Raw genomic sequence first — 22,950 nt, 5'->3', positions numbered from 1 at the left:
ATTCTCTAAATGCATGCAAAGCAAGAGGAAAACATTCATTTCCATCTCTCACTACACTCCACAGAATTAGTTACTCTACTGGAAAAGATACATAATATCTAACCTTCAGGTTAATCCATATTTATAATGAAGATGTGATAATTAGTGATCTCTACCACTCCCATCCAGCCATACTGAAACATTTCTACACTTCTTAGCCCATTAAAACATAATCACAGCTGAATAATACATCAGTAAGGCTGATCACAGGCAAAATAGAGTTTGTCAGTTCTCCTGCTACAGCAGCATAACAGCAGCCAAACCTGTCCTATTTCACAGCACCCAACAGAACTGTAGTTCCTCATTTCAGGTGCTCTGATGGCTGGTGTTTGAGGTGATGACAATGAGGAGCCACTGCTGCTTTTGTAAGCTTCAGTCACGCACAGGAACACCCAAAGATGATTGTGAAGATGTTTAATGGGATCACATTCCCTCTGCAAATTCCCTTGAGCTTTAGCAAATAGGTTTTAATAAGGAAAGTTTTCAGGTGCTTCAGAGGGGACCCCAACACCTTCCTGGGCTCTGTCTGCTCCCCAGGACTTCCCTGCCCCTTGGTTTCTGTCATTTCCTGCCAGTGGTCCCTCAGTACTGAGCCAGGCTAGCACCCACAGCAGACCAGGAAGATCTTCCAACACCAAACCCTTTCTTCATTCTTTTCCACAAAGCAATTAAAGCATTGCCATTCACACTCCCATTCTGGGCCCCCCAGCTGACTGCCCAAAGGAAGCAAGGGGCAAGTGACACCTTTAGAAGTGTAATTTCTGCTTCTCTAAGAAAGGTTTCTATCCCTGTATCAGAAGTTTTGACATATTTAGTGTAAATAAAGTTTTACTGGATGTGGGAGAAGGAGTCATCACTCACTGTGAGTCAGTTACAGCCAAACTAGAGCAGACACAGAAAAGAGACAGAGGCAGTACACAGGTCTGCTTTTCTCTCACAGATTTTTCTAATTTCAAATAGAACCACAGATGGTTTGGGTTGGATGTGACCTTACAGATAATTTAGTTCCAGCCCCTCTGCCATGGACAGGGACAGCTTTCACCAGACCAAATTGCAACAAAGAGCATGTCTGACTCTCAACAAGCCACACCATCAGCCTCTTGCCTCTCAACAGAACACATTTGCACTTCCAGTCCTGCTGTCAGACCTGTGTGAAGGCTCTGAATGTTTTCAGTCTCTCACTGTGTAGTCAAACAGCTGCTCTGCACAAGCAAAGCCAATAAATGCCACTTTGGTGTGATAAAAGAACAAACCCTGGAACTCTGATTCCCTGTCAGCTGATGCCATGGCTGCCTTTGTTATCTGTCTGCCTTTTCTTCTGCTTGTTCAAGTGGCAGGAGGAGGCCAGCAGTGACCAGTCTGATCAAAACTGCTTCTCGTTAACTACAAAACCAGAACACACCCCAAACTTTTCCCCCTAAACAAGGATTCTTTGCCAAGAGCAATAAATCACAGAATGGTTCCGGTCAGAAGGGACTTTAAAACCCATTTAGTGCCACCCCAGCCATTGCAGGGACACCTCCCACTGTCCCAGGCTGCTCCAAGCCCCAATGTCCAGCCTGGCCTTGGGCACTGCCAGGGATCCAGGGGCAGCCCCAGCTGCTCTGGGCACCCTGTGCCAGGGCCTGCCCATCCTCACAGGGAACAATTCCTTCCCCATATCTAATATAAATCTCTTCTCTTTTAGTTTAAAACAATTCTCCCTTGTTCTATCATTATCTGCTCATGTAAAAAATCCCTCTTTTTTATAAGCTCCCTTTACTGGAAGGGGCTTTAAGGTCTCCCTGAAACCTTCTCTTCTCAAGGCTGAACACCCCTGGCCTTTTAATTCCATCTCCAGAGCAGAGGAAGAAACAAAAAAGGAAAGAAATGGAAAAGAGATGAAAGAAGGGGAAATAAGGGGAAAGAAAGGGAAAGAAGGGGAAAGAAGGAGAAAGAGGAGGAAAGAAGAGGAAAGAAGGGGAAAGCGGCAGCCCTGCCCTCAGAGCTCGGTGCCGCAGTTCCCCGGCGCGGCCCGCAGGGGGAGCCCCAGCGCCGCCCAGGAGCGCCGCGCCCAGCCCGGCCCGGGCGGGCTCCGCGCGCCCCCGGGCCCTGAGGGGGAAAGGGCGGCGCTGGGAGCGGCCCGCGGAGACTCGGCCGGGAGAGGGGCACGGGGGGCAGAAATCCTTCCCTGGGGGGAGACCCTGGCACAGGGTGCCCAGAGCAGCTGTGGCTGCCCCTGGATCCCTGGCAGTGCCCAAGGCCAGGCTGGACAGGGCTTGGGGCAGCCTGGGACAGTGGGAGGCGTCCCTGCCATGGCAGGGGTGGCACTGGATGGGTTTTAAAGTCCCTTTGAACCCAAACCCTTCTGGGATTCTACCATTCTGTGCATAATTAATTTTTGTTAAATAAGGATAAGGGAGTGGAAAAGGGGAGAAGGTTACACAGAGGAGCCATGAAAATGGTGAAAGGTCTGGAGGGGCCACACAAGGAGCAGCTGAGGGCACTTGGTCTGTTCAGCCTGGAGGAAACCGAGGGAAGTGAGACCTGTCTGGGGTCTGCAGCTTCTCCTGAGGGACAGCTGCCATCTCTGCTCTGTGGGACAGGGACAGCACCCAGGGAACAGCTGGGGCTGGGCCAGGGCAGCTCAGGCTGGATTTCAGGAAAGGTTCTTCCCCCAGAGGGTGCTGGCACTGCCCAGGCTGCCCAGGGAATGGGCACGGCCCCGAGGCTGCCAGAGCTCCAGGAGCTCCAGGGATGCCCAGGCTGGGATTGTTGGGGTGTCTGTGCAGGGCCAGGGGCTGGACTGGGCGATCCTGATGGGTCCCTCTCAACTCAGCATATTCTGTGACCAGGAAAACCAAAGGATAGGGGAGGAGTGCTTTCCCTCATGGGCTGTTCTCATCTACAGAAGTCACTACAGAATGTTTCAGCAGAGATCACCTGGTGGTGGAGAAAACTGGATGCAACTCCTTGTCCGCAGAGTTAATGCCAAGGGCCCCAAGTGCCCTGGCACAGTTACAGGTGGAAACATATCCTTCTCCCTGCTCCATGAGCCCACAGACCCCCTGGGAAAATTCTTTCAGAAGCACGAGCATGCTTTGTGTTGATGTTAAAAGAGCAAGCAACAATTTTCCCAAGAGCTACAAAGTCTTGCCTAAAAATTAAATTCTTTCAATCATAGACAAAAGGGCTCTTTTATCTATTTTGTACGTATATAAATATATATATTATCTACATCCTATTTATTTGCTTTTTACCTCTTTCTGACCTAAACGCATCCCTTTTAGCATAAAACTTCAATCAGGACATTAAAAAATAAGAGAGAAGTCAAAGTAGTACTTAAAATCAAATATCCAAATCACTGAAGTAAATAAAACATTCAAAATATTGTAAATGATCAGAATTGTGTAGTGTGTTGTATGGACAGAAATGTCAAAGGGCTGACTGCTCCCACTCCCCACATGTGCAAACACAACTCTCATCCACTATCAGCAAATCTTCCCAAGTACTTTAACAACCACTTCTTCTTCCTAAAAAGCCTTTCTGGACAGAAAAGGAAAAAAGGTTCTTCATTTCACCTAACAAGCTGTAGAAGTCCCAGTTCAAGGGTGAAAGGAAGGACGGGGAGAAAATTGCCTTTCCCCTCCAATCCAAGTCAAACATCTGAAATGTATTCAGAGCAGCTTTTTGCTGCAGCATCTATGCTGGTACTGCCCTGTGTGCTGCACGGGTGCACTGCAGGACTGCCTGTCCCTCTCTGCTCCCTCTCTGTCCCTCCCTGCTCCCTCCACAGCTCAACAGCAGCTCCACGGGCTGAACCCTGCTCTGGCACAAGCCCCTAGAGCTCCTTCCAGTGCCCTTCTCACCCAGCACCCCCATGCCAAGCTCGGGGTGCTCCAGCCACGAGACTGGGCAAGGAGCTGAAGGAGAGCTGTGAGCAGAATCTGTGGATCTCCAGTTCTCTTTGTTTCAGGAGAACCTTTTCGTTTCGTTGTGCTTGGCTCCGAGTCGCTGGTTTTATCTTGCATTTCACACTTAAGGAAACCCAGCCAGGCCTGCCAAATACTACAAGGTTTTCTGTCAAAACTTGGACAAGCTGAAAAGTTTTACATTCTTTTAACCGTAAACCTTAAAGCAACTCAGACTTTTATTTTACTCGCAGCTCAGGTTTGAGTGTTCCATGACATTTGGCCAACCTGGCTTGAGTTTTCTGTTTGAGGTTTTATTACAAACTCCTAATTCCAGAACAGAGTAATTAATACTTTTACTAATAGTATCTGTAGTAAAAGATTATAGGATTTGGAAGAATGACTCTGAGTACAATTTGCTGCCCAGCAGACTGCACGCAGTCCAGAAAGGAGATCAGTCACCCAATTCAACTTCCAAAGCTGTGTGCTAACAAAAAAGCAAAGGCCTTTGGAGACCCAACTGCAGGACCATTCCCTCAGCTGGCCCCTGCAGTGCTTGTTCTCCATGTTACAGCCCCAGAGCAGACCCCAAGGAATTGCAGTGGACAGCAGTTTCTGTTCCCAGAAATTACTCGCTCAGTGTGACACAATGGTTTGGTTGGAAGGGCCCTTGGGGGTGACCTCATCCAAGCCCCACTCCAAGCAAGGCTTATCCAGGAGAGATCCAGCTGCTCAGGGGAGAGGTGGATGGTCCAAGGATGCACATCCAAAATCCCACAGCCTCAGGAACGAAGGGACCTGCCTGCCTCCCTGGCAGATCTGAGCACAGTTAAATGAATTTGGGATTTTTTTGAGCTGGGTTCTGACCTCCTCAGCTTTGTGTTGCCCGTGTTCCTCAACGCTCCTCTGCTGGCACTGCATGTGAGAGCCAACATGGAATCACAATGGGGGACAGACCACACCCAGCTGAGTACAGCTGCCAAATCTGGAATTTCTGCTGTCCATTTCACTTATTTTCTAGTCTGCCCCAAAATATGATGATGCTTTAGAGATTAAATACAAGCAGTAAGCGGTGGCACGCTGCAGGTTGGGCAGCACAGAGTGCAGCAACACCTCTGAAGGAGGAGCTGCCAACGCTCTGCCAGGTGGGCTTGGACTGTGGCAGCACTCAGCTGGGTGTCAGTGGGACTGGTGGCGTGAGGAACTGTTACACAGGCTTGTTATGGAGCTCAAATGTTGTCATTAACATAAACGAGCAGAAGTTAGGTTAATAATCTGAACACACTGACAGATGTTCAACAAACACTTGGCATTGCTGCAGCCAGAACAAGAAAGAATTCAGTGTTATCTTGGAACAGCCTGCAGAACAACACAAGAGAAGCAGCAAAGCTCTGCCACCAGCTTAGACACATGGATTCACAGAAAAGCCAGCCTCTCCTGTAGCACAGCCCCAAGAGGCACCAGGATACAACTCAGCCCTGGGTGCAGACCTGAAAATTTTGCATGTCATAGAAAAAGAGATTTTACTTCCAGTGTAAGTAAACAGCACTACAGTGGGAACAAGGGGCAGGCTGCTCTTGCAGGACAGTCTCCACTGCTTTACATGAAATTAAAATATCTCCTGAGTTTTGTCTTAAATTCAAGTTCTACTCAAGTTCAATCCAAGGCAAGTTCTAAACACAACAAAGAGCTCTTAGTCCCCTCAAAATGTCATTACTCTATAGAGACACAGGATTAATAAAAATGACAAATTTGGGGGGAACAGTTGCATGAATGCATTCTGGTCAAAAAAAAGCTAAACCTCACTAAAGTCTCATTCAAAAATTAACAGAAAAGCTTAAGGAACACCATGTGTGAGAAGTTCCATCAGGATCAGGGAATTGGGCATGGCTGGACAGCACTGACCTCATTACTGATGGTTCCTGTATGGTTTGGGGTGCCTGTGTTGGAAAGGTTCAGATAAATACACTGGTTTGGGGTTTTTTAATGTGTTAACACTATTCACAAGTGTAAGGGAAATAGTAGGATCTAAAGCTTGTAAATGAGCTACAATCTTGGAGGAGCTAAAGATTAGATCGACCTGTGTTGCATCACTTTACAAGTTAAATATTTTTCTTAAAGTGCTAATCCAATCCAAACAAGGGTTTGATTCTAAATTAAACAAACTCCGCTTTTATTGGTATTAACAAAAATATGCAATGCTAATTTCAGCAGGCAAGCACTAACAAGAGCAGCTATGCAGGCTGTGCTTTCTCCAGGGCAAAGAAGGAAGGACATTAACTTCAATTTCCTTTTTTCCAAGCAAAATGCATTATATTACAAAATTCACTGCGAGGTTTATTTAAAAAAAACCCTGAAACAAACAACAAAACAAAATCCCAAATTTCCTACACACCCATGTTTTTAAAGAGTCTTTTAAGAAACCCACTTTCATTGCATCTCCACTTCTGATTCAATTTGCTGTCAAAGGTCATGAGCTAAAATATACAGTTTACGCTAAAAGCAGGAAGTGGGGTAAGTAATTGAATAACATCAGGAAATGGAAGAATACTGCCATTTTCCTAATGGATATAGTACAAGGTTTATTCTCTCCAAATTTAATTCTAGGAGCTCCTGTAGTAAGAGCTTTATTTTTCTTCAGCTTGAATTTTAGCCTACAAGGTTTAAAGCAAAATCCTCGTGCAATCAAAAGAACAAAATACCACAGCAGCTTTATTTTCTAACAGACAAAGATGATCATTTCTGCAGGAAAGAGAAACCCCCCATCAACAGTGTCTGAAAACAGAGCTGGCATAGCAGGTTGGCTGCTTAATATACATGGGCTGGAAATAATTCTACTAAATCAGAGTCCTGAATTATTCATGAAAAACAGATTTTCATGATTTAAATTAGAAAGACTTAAAATTACAAGCCTTGCATTGCTATTGATAGGTAAGATCTCTTTCCCCCTAAGCGATGTTACAGTCTCATACAGCTCCACTCCTGGAAATGCTTTATGATCACTCTAAAACAGTACAAAAATCTCCTGACACTCACTCCTTCTGGAAACAACACACCCTCTGGTACATGATTTAGACCAGTAATAGCCCACCAGTAATGATTATATCAAAAGATATCATTATGATAATGAACAAAGTTTGAAGGGATCGTTTTCAGTATTTATTGCATATTAAAGCACAGGTTCATTTAAAACATTGGAAGCACAAGCCTCAGTACTGCAAATAAACTCCTTCCATCATGAAAAACACTGCACTTCTTACAGGAAGCATCAGCCCACAAATCTGACTTCAGATCTTTGCAAAGCATTTTGTAATGATACACAATGCAGCCTCCCTCCCTGCACTGTTGCTGATTTATAAAGACAATGCCATTAATAAGCTGAAGGCTTGCACTGCTCCCTGGGAGCTGCCAGGAATTCCACACAAATCCCGTCAGCTGCCGTGGCTGCAGCGCTTTGCATTAGGGATTATTAATATTCATTCATCACACAGGTACAACCTTTCATCTGCACATCTCCAAACTCTGCACAAATTTGCCAATTAAACCTATCTGCCTTGATTAGGGGTTGGTAGACAAGTTGTTCTGATGAAGCAGCACTTCCATGCAGGATGAGCCGGGGGCTGTGGGGCGGGTCCAGTGCAGCTCCAGCCCGGCACCGTGGCCGTGCCCTCGCAGGGGCCACGTCTGGACACTGACTGAGCTCCTGGCAGCTCATGCAGAGGCTGCTCCAGGCTTTGCTACACTCTAAGAGCATTTTTTGGAAATCCTCAGCCTGAGCTAGAGCTCAGACATTAATGCCAGCAGCACCTGAACTGAATTGAGTAAGGGCAGCTCGGGCTGGGCCTGAGTCCAGAGCAGGAGCAGCTGGGATAACCCAGCATCCAAAGGACTCGTTAGTAACAGCTTCTGTGGGCTCAGGCACAATCCCTGCTCCTGAATCTTTTACTTTGGCACAGGAGATATGGAAACTCACTCCTTTTCCAGTTAGCAGGATCAGTCCTCAGCACATCATTCTGTATCAAGAAAAGTGAAGACAACCAATATCAAATCTTGCAAACTGAGAGCATCATGCCACCCAAATATAGCTTTTATTTGACAACACAACACTAAGTCATCAGTATCCTGTCATTTCCTTCTTCAGAACCAAAGCACAGAGCACTTGTCTGGATATTAATTTATTTTCTTAAACATAGGAGCTATTTTCCTTCACCTAGCAAAGCCTATTGAGCAGGTTATATAATTAACATCAAAGCAATTTGAATGCAGCTTGACTTGCTCAAAGGTGGTAAACAAGCAGGAAGCAATGAGGTGCTTTACAAGAAAAGAACATGTGTTGGGGGGAGGGGAGACAATAAAACATTAAACAGATTGATTAGTGATTTTAACAGAATTTCCATTTTTATTAACTCTCTGCATGCTTTGGGTACTTGAGTCTTATTTCATTTATAAAAGTAGGAGATTTTTTTGTTCAACTAGATCAGACAAAAACCTGTTCAGAAGGAAATGATGAGCATGGTTGGCAAAAATAAAAGCACCATGGAGAAACTTCATGTGCCCAATATCTGCTGCTTCCAATGGCTAGGAGAAAATCCACCTGGCTTTCTGACTGAAATATTTTTATTAATGTATTTAGAAAAAGCCAACCTGAAATCACAAAGAAAGGTATCAAACCACAGCTTCCAGTTCTACACCCATTCTTAGCTGTATTATTTTTATTGATTTAAGGACTTGAGCCTGGGAACAGGGTTAGCAGGGCTTAGACTTGACAGCATTTTATGAGCAAACTTGGGGGTTTCTCTCTTGTTTCTCTGGTCATGCAGAAAAGAGTTGCATGAGAGGGAACTCAATTCTTCTTTCTTAAGCCCACAGGTCCATTACAACCATTTGTAACTCCACCATGTGGGAAAGGACACACAGGACATGGGGACTTTGAGGTCAGTGACTCAGTTTTTGCTGTCAGAGACTGCAATGGCCCATGGCTTTTTATATGACCTAAATCAACTTCTGCCTGCAAACCAATTATGTTCCTGCTTCCTTCTCCAACAACTTCTTGCAGGATCTCAGCAGGCGTGGGGTTGAAGACTTAACTTCCTGCACTAGTTTACACCTCTGTCACATTTTGTCAAACTTTACCTTCAACAGATCTGAGATGTCTCAGGATGTTCACACATGGACAGATCTAGAATGACTAACACTCTATTCCTGTGTCTTTGTTTTGCTGGATAACAGAGAGCACAGCCTTCTGATGTCTTCCATGCTAGGAGGAATTGTGATTAAACTGCAATAGCAATTCTTTAATTGGAGAAAGTGGAGATTTGCATTTCCTTCAAGCAGGTGCCTCCACCTCACAGAGTCCAGCAGAGGAGAAGGCAGACACCAGGGGAGCAGCTATGGCCAGGAACAGGCTCCTGCACCCTCCTGAGTAAGGCGGGACTTTGCTACAAGTTAGGTTTTTTCAAGGAAGTCCACTCACAACAGAGTGACTCATTTCAATAGTCTTCAATAGCTGAGCCAATACAGATGGATAAATCTGAAACTGATCTTACATTGACTATTAAAAAATGAGAAATTAGACACATCAGGAGTAGGTATTTTGTCACAGCCTGTTACAGTGTTGCTGATATTAGAGACAAACTTGAAACACAAAACCATGATAACTTTTGCAGTCAATCTTCTATAAAAATATTTGTATTCTTGTAGCAAATATAATAAAAATTCTTAAGGGTAACTCTTTCGCTTTTGCTCATAGAACCTCACTGTATTTTAATACTGAGCAGCAAAAATTGTTGCAGGGAAAGGTCAGGAGGAAAGGAGAAGTTTGTTTTGTCTGTTTTAGGAGTCGTGGCCTTACACAGTAATGGCCACACTGTGTTCTTCAGCTGGCTCCACTACTGATCCAAATATCCATTGGAATTATCCAAGAGTACAGCAAGCTTAGAGAAAACAATCACAACAACAATCACCTATGGCACATTTTGCTAGTAACAGAGGAGGCCTTCCTAGTGCACAGAGCTCATTTACTGCTGATAAACCATTAAAGATAGGAAATGTGAGACTTAGATTTAAAAGTTTGTTCCATTTCAGTGGGTTTGGGCACAAATTAAGATGCCTTGATTTTATAAAATTGCAGCATTACGCCTTTTGAAACTCCACAAAGCAGAGAACAACTTTCTCCAGGCTGAGAAAATTATCAATAATTCTCTTAAGCTGTACACCCAGGTCATTTTTTGCCAAAATTAAATAAAAAGCAGAAAGTTTAGAAGTGTACCCTGTTTCCCCCAGCAATCCTGTGCCACCTCTGGGGACACAGGCAGCCCCTGGGGCTGGCCAGAGCCAGCCAGGCTAAATCCAGGGAAAGCTCCAAAACTCCCCAATGGCCCCCAAAGCCCTGCAAGCCATGAAAGCAATTGTGTGAGCTCCGTGCTGGAATTTCACAGGGATTTACTGCACACTGCCATCCCCCTGCCCTCGGCTCCCCACTTGTGATAAATCCCAGCCCCAAGGGCAGCTGCTCAGCCCCAGGGCAGTCACAGCCTCCTCCACATCGAGGGACTGGAATGGACCAGCTCTAAAGCAGGAGTGCTGCATTTAGGCTGCCAAGAGACAGAAAACCAGCCCACTGAGCCAAGCCAAGGCACTGCTGCTTCCCTTGGCAAGGCTGGACAGGGAGCCTTCCACACCCTTGGGAAGGGAACAGCTCCTCTCAGGGCTGTTCACTGGCACTCTGAAAGTGTCCTTGCACATTCCTCAAAGCCATGGTCTGTGCCCCTGAATCCATGGAGTTACAGCACTCAGGAGCTGCACTGAGGCTACAAAAGCCTAAGCAGGAGTTTAAGCATCCATGGGAGGCTGAAATGCTCCTGAGGCTGCTCCCAGAACCTGCAGCGGGGCAGCCCAGCCTCCCTGTGCCCCCTGCAGCAGCCCTGCAGCACAGCAATGCTGCAAACCCAGCCTGTGCTGCTGGGAGCCACAGCCACAGCCAAATCCATCACTCCCATGCCCCCTGCCCTGCTGAGAACTGAGTTTGTAGAGGGAAAAACAAGAATCCACTAACATAAGCACAGAAGTACATCCTCACATTCAAGTTACAATTAATCTGCAGGCAAACCCATAGGTTAGAAGTCTTGGCCTACATTTATTTCTAGAATACAAAAAAATATTTTAAAATGTTCTGGTTGACTTCCTTTTTAAATTAAAAATGGTCACTTTATTATACTGTCTTATAATACTTAAACTAGCATTTAATTTATCTCCAGGCAGACTCAGTCAAAATTAATTTTTTGTTTAATTCCTTACTGGTAACATGCATGGAAACTTTTAAGACAGCAATTGATTGCATTGAGCATTTAAAATATGGTTCACTTCCTGGCACATTTAACAATCATTTAAGTTTTCAATTAAAGTAGGGTGCCAACATTAAAAGAAAAAAGATAATCCTGAGAGACAATAGCTGTGCACAAGAAACTATTTTTTTTTACTAAAATTCTCAAGATGTCTAATTGATTAATATAATTAGGTTAGCCCAAAAGTGACTGTTTCTAATCTCTTTTTTTTTCAGTTGGAATTTGCTGGGAGTTTGTGGGAGGTGCACACAGGGGCCCTTCCTCTGCCACAGCATTGCCTGGTCAGGTAACAGCATAGTGACATCTCTGTCTCAGAGCAAACTGGAGCCAAAAGACAAAGTGAAATGCAGCAGGGCAGAGCAGAGAGAGTGGCAATATTTGCATTAGAAATAAAAACATGCCAACATTGCTCATTTTCTTGCAAGCCTGATCACACTCATCAGTGACAGCAGGCACAAGCACACGAGGCAAAGAAACCCTTCCTCTGCCACAGCCCAGGGGTGACCAGCTCACACCATCAGCTGGAGAGAAATGGGGGAGATCTTAATATCCCACTGCCTGTTCCAGATGTGACCTGAGTTCCTCCACACTCCTCCCTGGCTGCACAAGCTCCACCAGCCAGAAGCATCACAGCAATCACAGTCAGGTGCTAATGGCCTTTCTGAGTCCTGGCTGAGGGACTGTCCACCTTGCCCAGCAGCTGATATTTCACCCAGAGTGGCCAAAGCAGCCTCTGACCAAGTTTTAAGCTTGTATTGTTCTGGGTCTGCACCTGGGGACTCTGTGCCTGCGCTGGTGTTCACACAGCAGGCTCTGAGCTGGCAGTGCACAGGGCAGCACACAGGCAGGATCAAACCATCATCCCAAATACAGCACTTCTGAGGCTGACACACAGGCATTTGCTACTTCACCACCAATAAACACTATCTGGGTAGAGTTCCTCTTACCTTTGGGCACATACACTCCTTCACAGCACAGGGGCATAACAAAAACTAGGCTCTTTTCTTCCATCCTCATCAGCCCTGCAAGGGAAGCTCTCCATGGAGAAGCCATTTTGAGTCCCTGGGACTTCCCAAAATGTATTTTTAAGCCTTCTAGCAGGGATAACATCCTGAGTAATCAATTTGACTCATGATTACTATTTCAAACACAGGCTCATACCCAGACGAAAAAAGCACACTTACATGGCAATATACACAGAACAATAACATTGCCAGATGGTATAATACTGAGCAGAATTAATTTCACACATGATGTTTTCAAGGTGTTAAAATATGTCACAGCTTCTGCTAATAAAACATCTTCCTCTCCACTCCTCCTTTTAAGAAAATGCTCCCTTCCCACCAGCCTGTATTTTACATTATATGTGTTTCCATCCTGATAAGGGCAGCTGATTGCTTGCAAACCTAATTACAGTCAAATGAAAGTCTTTCAGAACCATCATTAGCAATTAGGACCTGCTGGATTTGCAGTGTATCATTTAGAGAGGTATAATTCAATGGCTTATTGAAAAATTGCAGGTGAAACTGGTGATTATGAGGGGGGGACGCCTGTGACACATCACTGTGGGCGAGCACTGAGCGGAGTGGCAGCTCCCTGAGCACTGAGCAGTCACTGCAGGGGTTTGTTCTGGCTGAGCACAGCCCTGCCCAGCCCAGAGCAGTGTCCTGGGACCAGCTCTGCACTCCCTAACCTGGCTTTGTGTGAGCTCTCCTGGAATCCAACGTGCCCATTGAGGAGCTCGGGGAAGCCAGGGGGGATGTGCAGCACAGAACAACAGGCACACGAAGCCACACACATCATTTTTCAGTCCTTTCTGCAGAGAACAACAGTCTTTTCTGTGCCCATTGAGCTCAATTATATATTATCAGGGCCCAGAAGTTGTTTGGATGCTTTTGAGCAGCTGGGTGCCTTCACAGATGACGCACTGGATACGGTGACTGCGGGTTAAGTGCAGCTGGAGATTTCTGTGGCCTCTGATCAGAGGCAAACAGCAGTTGAAAATCACAAAATGCTTGTAATTCAAGCACTGTTTGTCACCCACGGCGCTTTCCAAACGGGAAACGAGAAGGGGACTGAATGGCAGCCCAGCTTTCAGCACATGCTCCCACACAGCCAGGAATCCACACACTGTGCATGTGTGAAAATAAAGTGTGGGTCCCTGCCAAGGGTGAGATTACCAACTGGCCAGCATGAAGCACTCAGCATTTCCACAGCACATGGTGGACTGGATAAACTGAGCTGGACATTAGCAGAGACAGAGGATATTGGCTCACAGAACCTGCCCCCTCTCTAGGCATCCCCCCCTATTTGCACACCATGTGTAACATTCACCCCTCAAAAACCCCACACAGCCCAGCTTACACCTCTGCAAAGCCTCACCTCTTCATTCCTTCCCCACAGATCTCTTTGCCTTTTTCTGTCCTACAAAGGGTTCTCAAAGCCCAGCTCTACCCATCCCCTTTATCACATGAACATCTTCTCCCACTGTATCACTGCACCCACTCCTGCTGTGATGTAACCTCAAAGCAGTCACCCAGACATGGCCCTTTCTATTCTTTCAGAGCTGTAATCTGATTTTTTCATCATTTCGTGGGTTATTTTTCAAATTAAATGTTGTTTGATATGCTAGATTAATAACCAGTGTTTTGAGTGGCATGATACCAACACAGTTTTGTTAAACCAGTGGTCCCTGCAGGTCCTGCTGCTGGTGACACTTGTTGTTGGTGCCTTCAGACTTTTGCAACACTGGCACAGAATGAAACCACGCCGTGTAGGCTGCAGCACAAACAGCAAATCCGCTCATTTCAAAGTGGCTGCACTGGCATCTTGTATCTGAAAAAAACCCTAAACCAAGCAACTTGTCCCTTTACATACAGAATGGGAACATGATCTCCCTTTCCATCAATGTGTGGCCATATCCCTGCTGACCTGATCCTGGCTGGTACTACTCCCAAGGCATGTATGTGGCTTTGTCCCACATTTTACCTGTCAGTACTGATGTTTCCTGTCACTTGATACAAAGCCAGACCCCCAGCAGTGCAAAACGAGCCCCAAAATCCCACATACAGCTTCCAATCCCCTGCATGAGCTAGTTTCACAGCCCAGGTTCCTTCCTGATCCTCACAAGTTTTATAGTCACTGAAATCCACTGGCTGCCAGTACAGGAATCCCAAATCCCAGCAGCTGTGTTCAAGGAGGTTCAAGCCTTTATCACTCACTCCGGGTGATGCATGCTGCAGGCAGGATTTCCAAGGTGTCTGACCTCACACTGCACAAACATATCCCCATTTCTTCCCTTGCCCAGAGCTCCAGCAGGCAGTCCAAGAAATGAAACATTTCTGTGCCTGTGTATGGTCCTCGTAGCTGCTACGGCTCTCCCAGAGCCCACCCACAATTTCATTTTCAATTAGCAGCTCTTGGAAAAGTAGTAATGAAAGCAGTTGCTAAAGAGCACTCAGATGTCATTGAGAGCCTGCAAACCCAAACTGTAAATAGCACATTGTAAATCGCTTGTCAGCGCGGCGAGCTCTCGCCGGGATCACAGCGCCGGTGACAACCCGGCCCATCTGCTGCGCTCCCCGCGCCGTGCCAGGGCAGCCCGGAGCCCTGGGCAGCGGGAATGGGACCTGCGGGGATGGGAGCCGCGGGGATGGGAACTGCGGGATGGGAACTGCGGGGATGGGAGCCGCGGGGATGGGAACTGCGGGGATGGGAGCTGTGGGGATGGGAGCTGCGGGGATGGGGGATGGGAACTGCGGGGATGGGAACTGCGGGGATGAGAGCTGCGGGGATGGGAACTGCGGGGATGGGAACTGCGGGGCTCAGAGCTGCGGGGATGAGAGCCGCGGGGAACGGAGCTGCGGGGATGGGAACTGCGGGATGGGAGCTGCGGGATGGGAGCTGCGGGGATGGGGTGGGATGGGAGCTGCGGGGTGGAGCTGGGGTGAGAGCTGCGGGATGGGAACTGCGGGGATGGGAGCTGCGGGGCTCGGAGCTGCGGGGCTCGGAGCTGCGGGAGGGGATGGGAATGGGGGATGGGAGCTGGGGATGGGAGCCGCGGGGATGGGGCCGCGGGGATGGGAGCTGGGATGGGGTGCGGGATGGGAGCCGCGGGATGGGAACTGTGGGGATGGGAGCTGGGGTGGGAACTGGGGATGGGAGCTGCGGGATGGGAGCTGCGGGGATGGGAACTGCGGGATGGGAGCTGCGGGGATGGGAGCTGCGGGGATGGGAACTGCGGGGTCAGAGCTGCGGGGATGAGAGCCGGCACGGAGCTGCGGGGATGGGACTGGGGGTCAGAGCTGCGGGGATGAGAGCCGGGGAGGGCTGGGGGATGGGAACTGGGGATGGGAGCTGCGGGGATGGGAACTGCGGGGCTCAGAGCTGCGGGGATGAGAGCCGCGGGGATGGGAACTGCGGGGATGGGAGCTGCGGGGATGGGAACTGCGGGGATGAGAGCTGCGGGGATGAGAGCTGCGGGGATGGGAACTGCGGGATGGGAACTGCGGGGCTCAGAGCTGCGGGGATGGGAACTGCGGGATGGGAGCTGCGGGATGGGAGCTGCGGGGCTGGGAGCTGCAGGGCTGAAGCTGCACCAGCCACACTGGGCAACAGGGCTGGGAGTTGCAGCAGCCACCCTCACCCCAGGGGGCTTGGAACTGCACTGGCCACCCTGGCTGCAGGGCTGAAGCTGCACCAGCCACCCTGGCCCAGGACCCAAATCCACACGGGCATTTCACCCTCTTCACCACTGCTTTGCCACCCTGGCCCAGGACAGGCTCAGCCACGCGGGCATTTCACCCTCTGCACCGCTGCTTTGCTGCACTGAGGCACACGAGCACCCCTGCACCAGGGGATGAGAACACTGGCACTGAATGAACACAGAACCGCATGGTGCTCTGAGTGACCATGGCAGGGGACAACGACGGCTGTCCACATCAGCCACCCAAAGGCTCAGCAGTCTCAAGTTTAGGATGTGTAGATTCAGGGTGAGACTGCCAAGGGGATTGTGGACTTAATTCTGAGAGGGAACAGCTTCAGCACTCCCCTCCCTCCCCTTTAATTGATTCATGTAATGGACCATGAGGTGAAAGCCAGTGGTTTATAACACCTGTAGCTAGGGACTGCCAGAGTGAGCAGTGTCTCTTCTGCTGCTGTTCTTGCCATTTTTCCTTTATCTCATTATAATTTACCTCCCAATTCATTTCTCCATCATGAGTTTCCTTCCCTCTATTTATCATCCGCCTCCTATTTATTACCAGTTGTCTCCTTCTGTGCACTCCTGCAGTATCTGGGACTGGGATTTGATATTCTGGAAGCGTTTCTGGAATCAGGTGGTGAAGGCAGAGCCCAGCAGCTGCTGGCTCTCATGCACACGTGAGCCAGCCAAGGCACCCCTTGCCCAGCACGCACACTGCTGCTTTAGAAGCACATCCAGAGATGATCCTCTTCTGCAAGAAGGTGCAAGAATCTCCCACCAGATGAAGAAAAACAGTGAAGGAAATGGTGGAGGTAGCACAAGTCAATGTCTTCTGCTCTTTTCAAATCACACACCCACTGAACTAAGAGAAATTATCCTTCCCCCTCATTATCAAAATACTCTCAACACTCCTTCTGCCCTGAAAGCTCATTGTTTCCTGGTATGCCCCACTGTGCTCAGACCTCGAGGAATAAAATCTCATTAAAACCCATTTAAAAATGTTTGCCACCCTTTTACTACTTTAAAAATGTTCACTTTAAGATTTCCAAATGATTTTTACAGAAAGCATATAAAAACATGCCATCGCCAATTAACGTAAAGGAAATTAAATTTAAAACGCTGGAGAAATATTCTGATGAGTCTTATGTTTGCTTAACGCCAACCAAAATTTCCTTGAGGCATTTAATAAGTACATTTATAAAAGCTCACAAAGCAGAGTTCAAAAGTCTTCTCGCTAGTAAAATATGAGCCTTAATTAACCTACAGTTTCACATTTTCTGGATTTCAATAAACCTGTAGGCATTTCAGCAGAGCTGGATAAATACCTGCATGAATACTGCAAGGATTTTCTCTGAAAACTAATTAGCAATGCTTTCAATAGCTGACTTCAACTAAATCTGTTTGACAAGGGAGCTTCATACCCTAAATCCTGCAGTGAGAGTTACTTCCAGCAGATAACAGATTTCACAGGAAAGCATATCCAACAGGACTGTTAACCACTGGAAAAGCGATGAGTGAGCTCTCCAGGTATAAAACGTTTCCCAGCAAGGACAGACTGCAGCCAAGGTCTTATGCAAGCGCAGGAATGCAAGTGACAGCTCTGAGATTGCATCCTGCCATCCAGTTACAGTAATCACAGGTGACAATCCAGGATTCCCCCAGGGACAGGACAGGAAGGATAAATTGTTTGTGTATCAAATATAAAGCCCTAATATAGCAAGGACACTGTGTACATGCAGAAGCCTCCTGAACTTTAGGTGAGGGCACTCCTGGTGCATCACACACAAACCACAGTGGCCCCAGCTCTTGGTCACTGCTGTCAGACAAGGTTGACAAGCAAATCTACCTCCCATTCAGGAGCCCAGGGATTCAGTGGGATGTTCCTGGGTGGGGAAAGCAACCCAAGGTGTGCAGCCTAGAGTCACTTGAGGAGGAAAAGTGTACCATGATCGAAAAAACCCATGCTCAGAACTTATCAATCTCCTCCTTCTTTTGTGCTCTTCACCATTTGTCTTGAAAGAGGTCAGAAAATGCTTACCCAAAACTCTATGTATGTCTTATACATGTCTTTCCAAAGAACTCTGCAGTCTTTTCCATGACACCTTTTTTCCATGTTAAATGCCAAAGCTGTATGTGTTTGTCAGCACCTAAACCGTTCATAAGACTTAAATGTTCTTATCTGAGGAGCTCTACTCCTACCACATGTATTACATTTATATTGAGCAAGATACTTTACTTCCTCTCAGTCTTATGCCTTAGGAATTAGGCAGAGTACTCAGATTTATCAGCTCAAAGGAAAAACATTTTCCATGACATTTGTCAACTCAATACCTTCCAAGCCAATGCATATTCATTCCCAAAAACACAACCTCACAAATAATCTCCATCAGCAGGAAGGGCAATTTCCTTCACAGATGAAATTCTGGGCAGAAAGGTTCCACCTGTCATTAGGCCCCACTAGGAGAGTTCTCAGTGCACACAGTCAGTCTGACAGACCAAACCAGAGCAGAGACCACAGAGGTGAACACAGGGAACAGTCAAGGAAACACAGCAGCCTTCAGTATCTTCTGGTAATGGAATCATTGCATCTACTATCCTGAAGAGCTTCCCCACCTTCCTTTGAAATACCAAGCAAAATTAAATCAGAAGAAACACCTTTAACAGCTGGTAGTGTGGAACAGGCATTTTACAATTTCTTTGCTCTGCTAAAGAGCTGTATAATCTCTTACTATATTCCTATATACAGCTTAACATACAGGCTTCAAAATTATCATGAAAACCTATTTCTTCCCAGCTTCTCTAACTCTGCAAATCAAAATTGAATACAACTCAGCATACTTGTCATCCTCAATGTTCCTTCCATCTCCCTGAACTCACAAAATGAGAAGCAGTGAATTCTCACTATTTGCTACAAGTTTCTCTGCAAAGCAAGGTTTGGTCTGCACTAAACAAGGATGAAAACTGATTCCATGAATATCAACCATCTCCATTAAATGTTTAAATTTCAGTTCAAGAGTCATTAATATCACTCAGATACAGGCAAAAGCTGACCTAGTCCCTACTACTATGTACTATCATCAGCATCACAGAAATCACAGGTCCTTAAAAAGCACAACAAACACAACACTGCACAATCATAAAGACAAATCCAATGTTTTCAGCCTCCAGCTCTGCAATCCTGGCTGTTGCCTGCTCACTCCCACCACTGTGGGAGGGCAGACATTCTTGCTCAGGGTGGGTGATCAGTAACCCATGGGACAGACACCAGCACCACTGACACCTCACAAATGAGCTCCTCACATTCTAATCAGCTTTGCCTTGATTAACAGCTGCCCTTCTTGCAATTGCCTCACTTCACCTTGGATGTTCAGAGGGCTCTTCTGCTACAGTGTACAAAGCCTGAAGACAAGATGGTCTTTAGAGGACATTGCACCCACAGAGGGACCTCATTTGTTTGCACTGACAGTCTCACAGCCAGCCTGTGGAAAGCTCCTCTCACTTTTACACATTTATTTACCAGATCAGCATCAATGCACCACTTGCTCTCCCTCTCAGTGGTAGGACGCTGCACCACGTCGCACCCAAGAGCACAAAAACAAAACAACCACAAAAGCATTAAAATAAGCAATCCACAAAATGAGAAATTGGCTTCTACATACCATGAACCAACGGGCAGAGCCCTCCCTCCCCGCAGAAGGGAACTTGTCTCCCACCTGTCTGAGGCCCTTGGGTAACTTCTTCCTTTTCCCAAGGTGCTGGCACAGGTTTCGGTCATTTTCCCGGTCCGAGCTGTACTGGTGGTGGTGGAGCCTGTTCTTTTTTGGAAGGTATGACAGCCCATTGGTAAGTGCTTCCCTTTTCTTCTTGGCTAGGGGATTCTGTCTCTTCTCCACACGTTCCTGAGGTTTCAGAGCTATGTCCTTCTGCAGAGGGAGGAGAAAAACACCGTGGTCAAACTACAGCTCTGGTTTGGTTGCAGGTGACCTGCAAAGCACCCTCAGGGCAATGCTGCAGTCACCAGAAAAGGAACAAACCCACCCTTCACTGTTGTCCTCGTAGTCAAAAGACAGGCAAATGCTAAATAAAATTGGCAGGATGAAGTGAGTGCATGGAAGGAGACACACCCCCCTTGAGACCTCATGCAGCCAACCTCAATCCTCATAAGAATCTCATGTATCAAGAGAGCACACATTTAGAAGACAGCATTTGTTTATCATGCTTAAATTAACAATCTGCTTTGATCTAAACAATGCTTGACTTTTCAATATTTATTCTTATTATTTCTTGTATTTGAGAAGCCAAGGCACAAGCTGACCTAAATCCAATTAAGGCCAATGAATCTCCATTGACTTCAGGGCACGCTTCCCTCAAGCCTGACTTGAGCAGTAGATTTCCAAGTCTCAGGGAGAGGGGTGAAAAGTGCATGAAAAAACCAACTTGTATTTGAAAACTTTGTCACTGATCCTTTAACCCCCAGAATCAATGTTTGTCTATAAAAATACTCCACTCTTGTAACACAATTGTGAGTTGTGTCACTTAGCCCACAGCTGTTTTCTTACAAATAACCTGCAACACCCAGAATCCCTATTTTCATTTCAGATAAATGCTACTTGAAACAAATCTTTTTCAACAGCACAGAATTACAGGCAGAGGAAGAGGAGGCTGGAGGATTCATTAGGAGAGAAGAAAGAGAAGCTATTGAGCAGATGTTAATTACAGTGCAGATTCTGCATCCAATAAATGCAACGTGCTGAGTCACATCCTCTCCTAGAGCTGCCCAGTGGGGTCTGCTGCTGCCCTGGGAGGGGAGGTCACTGAAGCAGGGCTGAGCTCTCAGCACTCTCTGCTGACGTGCCTGGCTTGGGCCAGAAGCTTCCATGCCCACCATAAGGTGCTGGGTAATCCTGTGAGCCTTTCAGCTGTTGTTTACAGTCACTTAATATCACAGCTGACAGCAGGAAGGGCTATTGGTCCCTGTGTCACATAAAGACTGAGGCTCAGGAGAATATAATTCAAATTATGGCACCTTTTTATGCAAAAAAACATGCCTAAAGGCAAAAAGCAGTTTGGCTTTAATTAAAGACTGCTCCCTAAATGACTCTCTAAAACACAAGAGCTTCACAAAATTCATAACTGAAACCAATGAGATGATTAATTAAACTGAAGACAGTCATTGTTCAAATTTGATATTTAGCAAAGGGAATGATTTTACAGGCATTAAAGATGGGAGTAATGAACAGAAGCTCTAAGACATTTTTTCTACCTTTTCTTCACCTAAGACACCACAGGACTTTTCCCTGGGTTGTTCTCAGTGTAATTCCTATCCAGAAAGTTAGGAGCCTTGTCCAAGCTCATGAAAGAGAATTGGAGCATCCTTAGCTACAACACAGGATTAGTAATTTAAGAAACCTCCTGTGTCTGCCCACTGGTCCCTCCCTGCCCCTGCTGAGAAGGAGCTCAGGACTAGCCCTGATCTTCCTAAAATGCTTTGGGATCTCCTTGTGCACAAGCAGAGGGATCCTTGGGAGCTGCCCAAGGAAATTAAAAGCAGGAACAACCCCTTTGCTTCCTCAGGACACCTTCTGCCTCCCTTCCCAGGAAGGTTTTAGGTTTAGCTGCACACCATAAATGCAGGAAGGCAAATTCTCAGGTGCAGTAACCATTTCAACAGCTTCGTAAAACTACAGCATCCACAAACACCCCTGGACCTCCTGGATAGCAAGGGCAGGTTATAAAACAGCAGATATTTTATGTTAGAACTGATTTGTAACTTAGGACAGCTATCATGCTGGTAACCATTCTTTTTTTCAGGTCAGCATAAAAAAAAAAATCCAGTGTTTTATAAGTAGAACATTATACCAGCAAAGGCTTCTGTTAAAACACAGAGCTCATGTTTGTAGACACAAATGCTATTCAAGAGGATTCACTGTAAATGTGAAAGGCTGAAGGAGTGAACAAAGGGGAAACTTTCTGGGAGAAAAAAAAATTCTGCTAATGACTAAGTAGCTTTTGTGGGATTTTTCTCCCAGCTGTGAGTGATCTAAATGAAACGGTGGCAGGCTTCCAGAAGCTTATAAAATGTCTAAAGGGGCCAGGCAGTTCCATCAAGGAATAACTGGATCCTATTAGCTTTAAGGGGGGTTGAGATGGGTCAGACTCAGCAGATCACTGTGGGTGTACCTGGGATGACCCTTCCTCAGAGCCCTGGTTCCACACAACTGCATGAGGCTTCACAAATTGTCAGATACACCTAAAGAACCTGGAGCCCAGGAGAGCTGGGAGGCAGGAATCTGCTCACACACCTGTGGCAGGATGAGGGACACCAAATGCACAAAGCCTTCCCCAGCCTGGAGGGAAAGGCACCTTCCGAGGCAGAAGGAAGGATTGGCAGGAGTGTTCAAAGTTAAGGAATGTTCCTCTTCTGCTCAAAGCAAAGAGACACCAAGGAGCTCCAGATGTGCCTAACTTGTAAAGGGACCTTACATCTGTTTGGGTGGGCTTGCTGTGAAATTTAGCATAAGGATTGGTGTTTAGACAGCCCTGTTCCTCCAGAAGAGCTGTCTGCTTTTCACCAGCTGACACTACAGAGCTCTGGGGATCAAACCCCTTGTGAGGGACCTGTGGGGTTGAGCCTCCCATGGATTTCAACAGAGACACGACTTGGCCTGAAAATAAAAGTGTGCATAGAATGTGTGTTAAATTCTTCATCTGCAGACTAGACGAGGACATGCAAGAGGACATGATAAAAGAATAAAACTTAGACCCAGGTGGACAAGATGCATTAAAAGTAGCTTGAGTAGAGCTCTCCTGGGGTGTTCTCCTGGTGTTTGAGGTGCAGACTGCCTGGGATTTATCACTGGCTGGGGTCTGTGTACAAATCACCAACAGGACAGGGCTGCTGTGGAATGTGCCTTGAGCTGTTTGATTTTCCAGCATCACTCTCATTACATGGTTATGACAATGGGAAGATGCCAGC

General features: G+C 46.7%; 1 protein-coding gene across 1 annotated transcript in view; it reads right to left on the bottom strand.

Moving 5' to 3' along the window:
• AUTS2 (activator of transcription and developmental regulator AUTS2) overlaps nucleotides 1–22,950 on the bottom strand; it is a 793,219-nt gene that overhangs the window by 551,976 nt on the left and 218,293 nt on the right. Inside the window, exon 2 of the mRNA XM_030962942.1 lies at nucleotides 19,688–19,897. Coding sequence (XP_030818802.1) covers nucleotides 19,688–19,897 — 210 coding nt within the window. The remainder of the gene's footprint in view (nucleotides 1–19,687; nucleotides 19,898–22,950) is intronic.

Source organism: Camarhynchus parvulus, chromosome 19 (genome assembly GCF_901933205.1).
Source record: "Camarhynchus parvulus chromosome 19, STF_HiC, whole genome shotgun sequence".
Taxonomy (NCBI): domain Eukaryota; kingdom Metazoa; phylum Chordata; class Aves; order Passeriformes; family Thraupidae; genus Camarhynchus; species Camarhynchus parvulus.
Note: the sequence above shows the minus strand (reverse complement) of the source record. Positions and strands in the feature narration are given on the sequence as shown.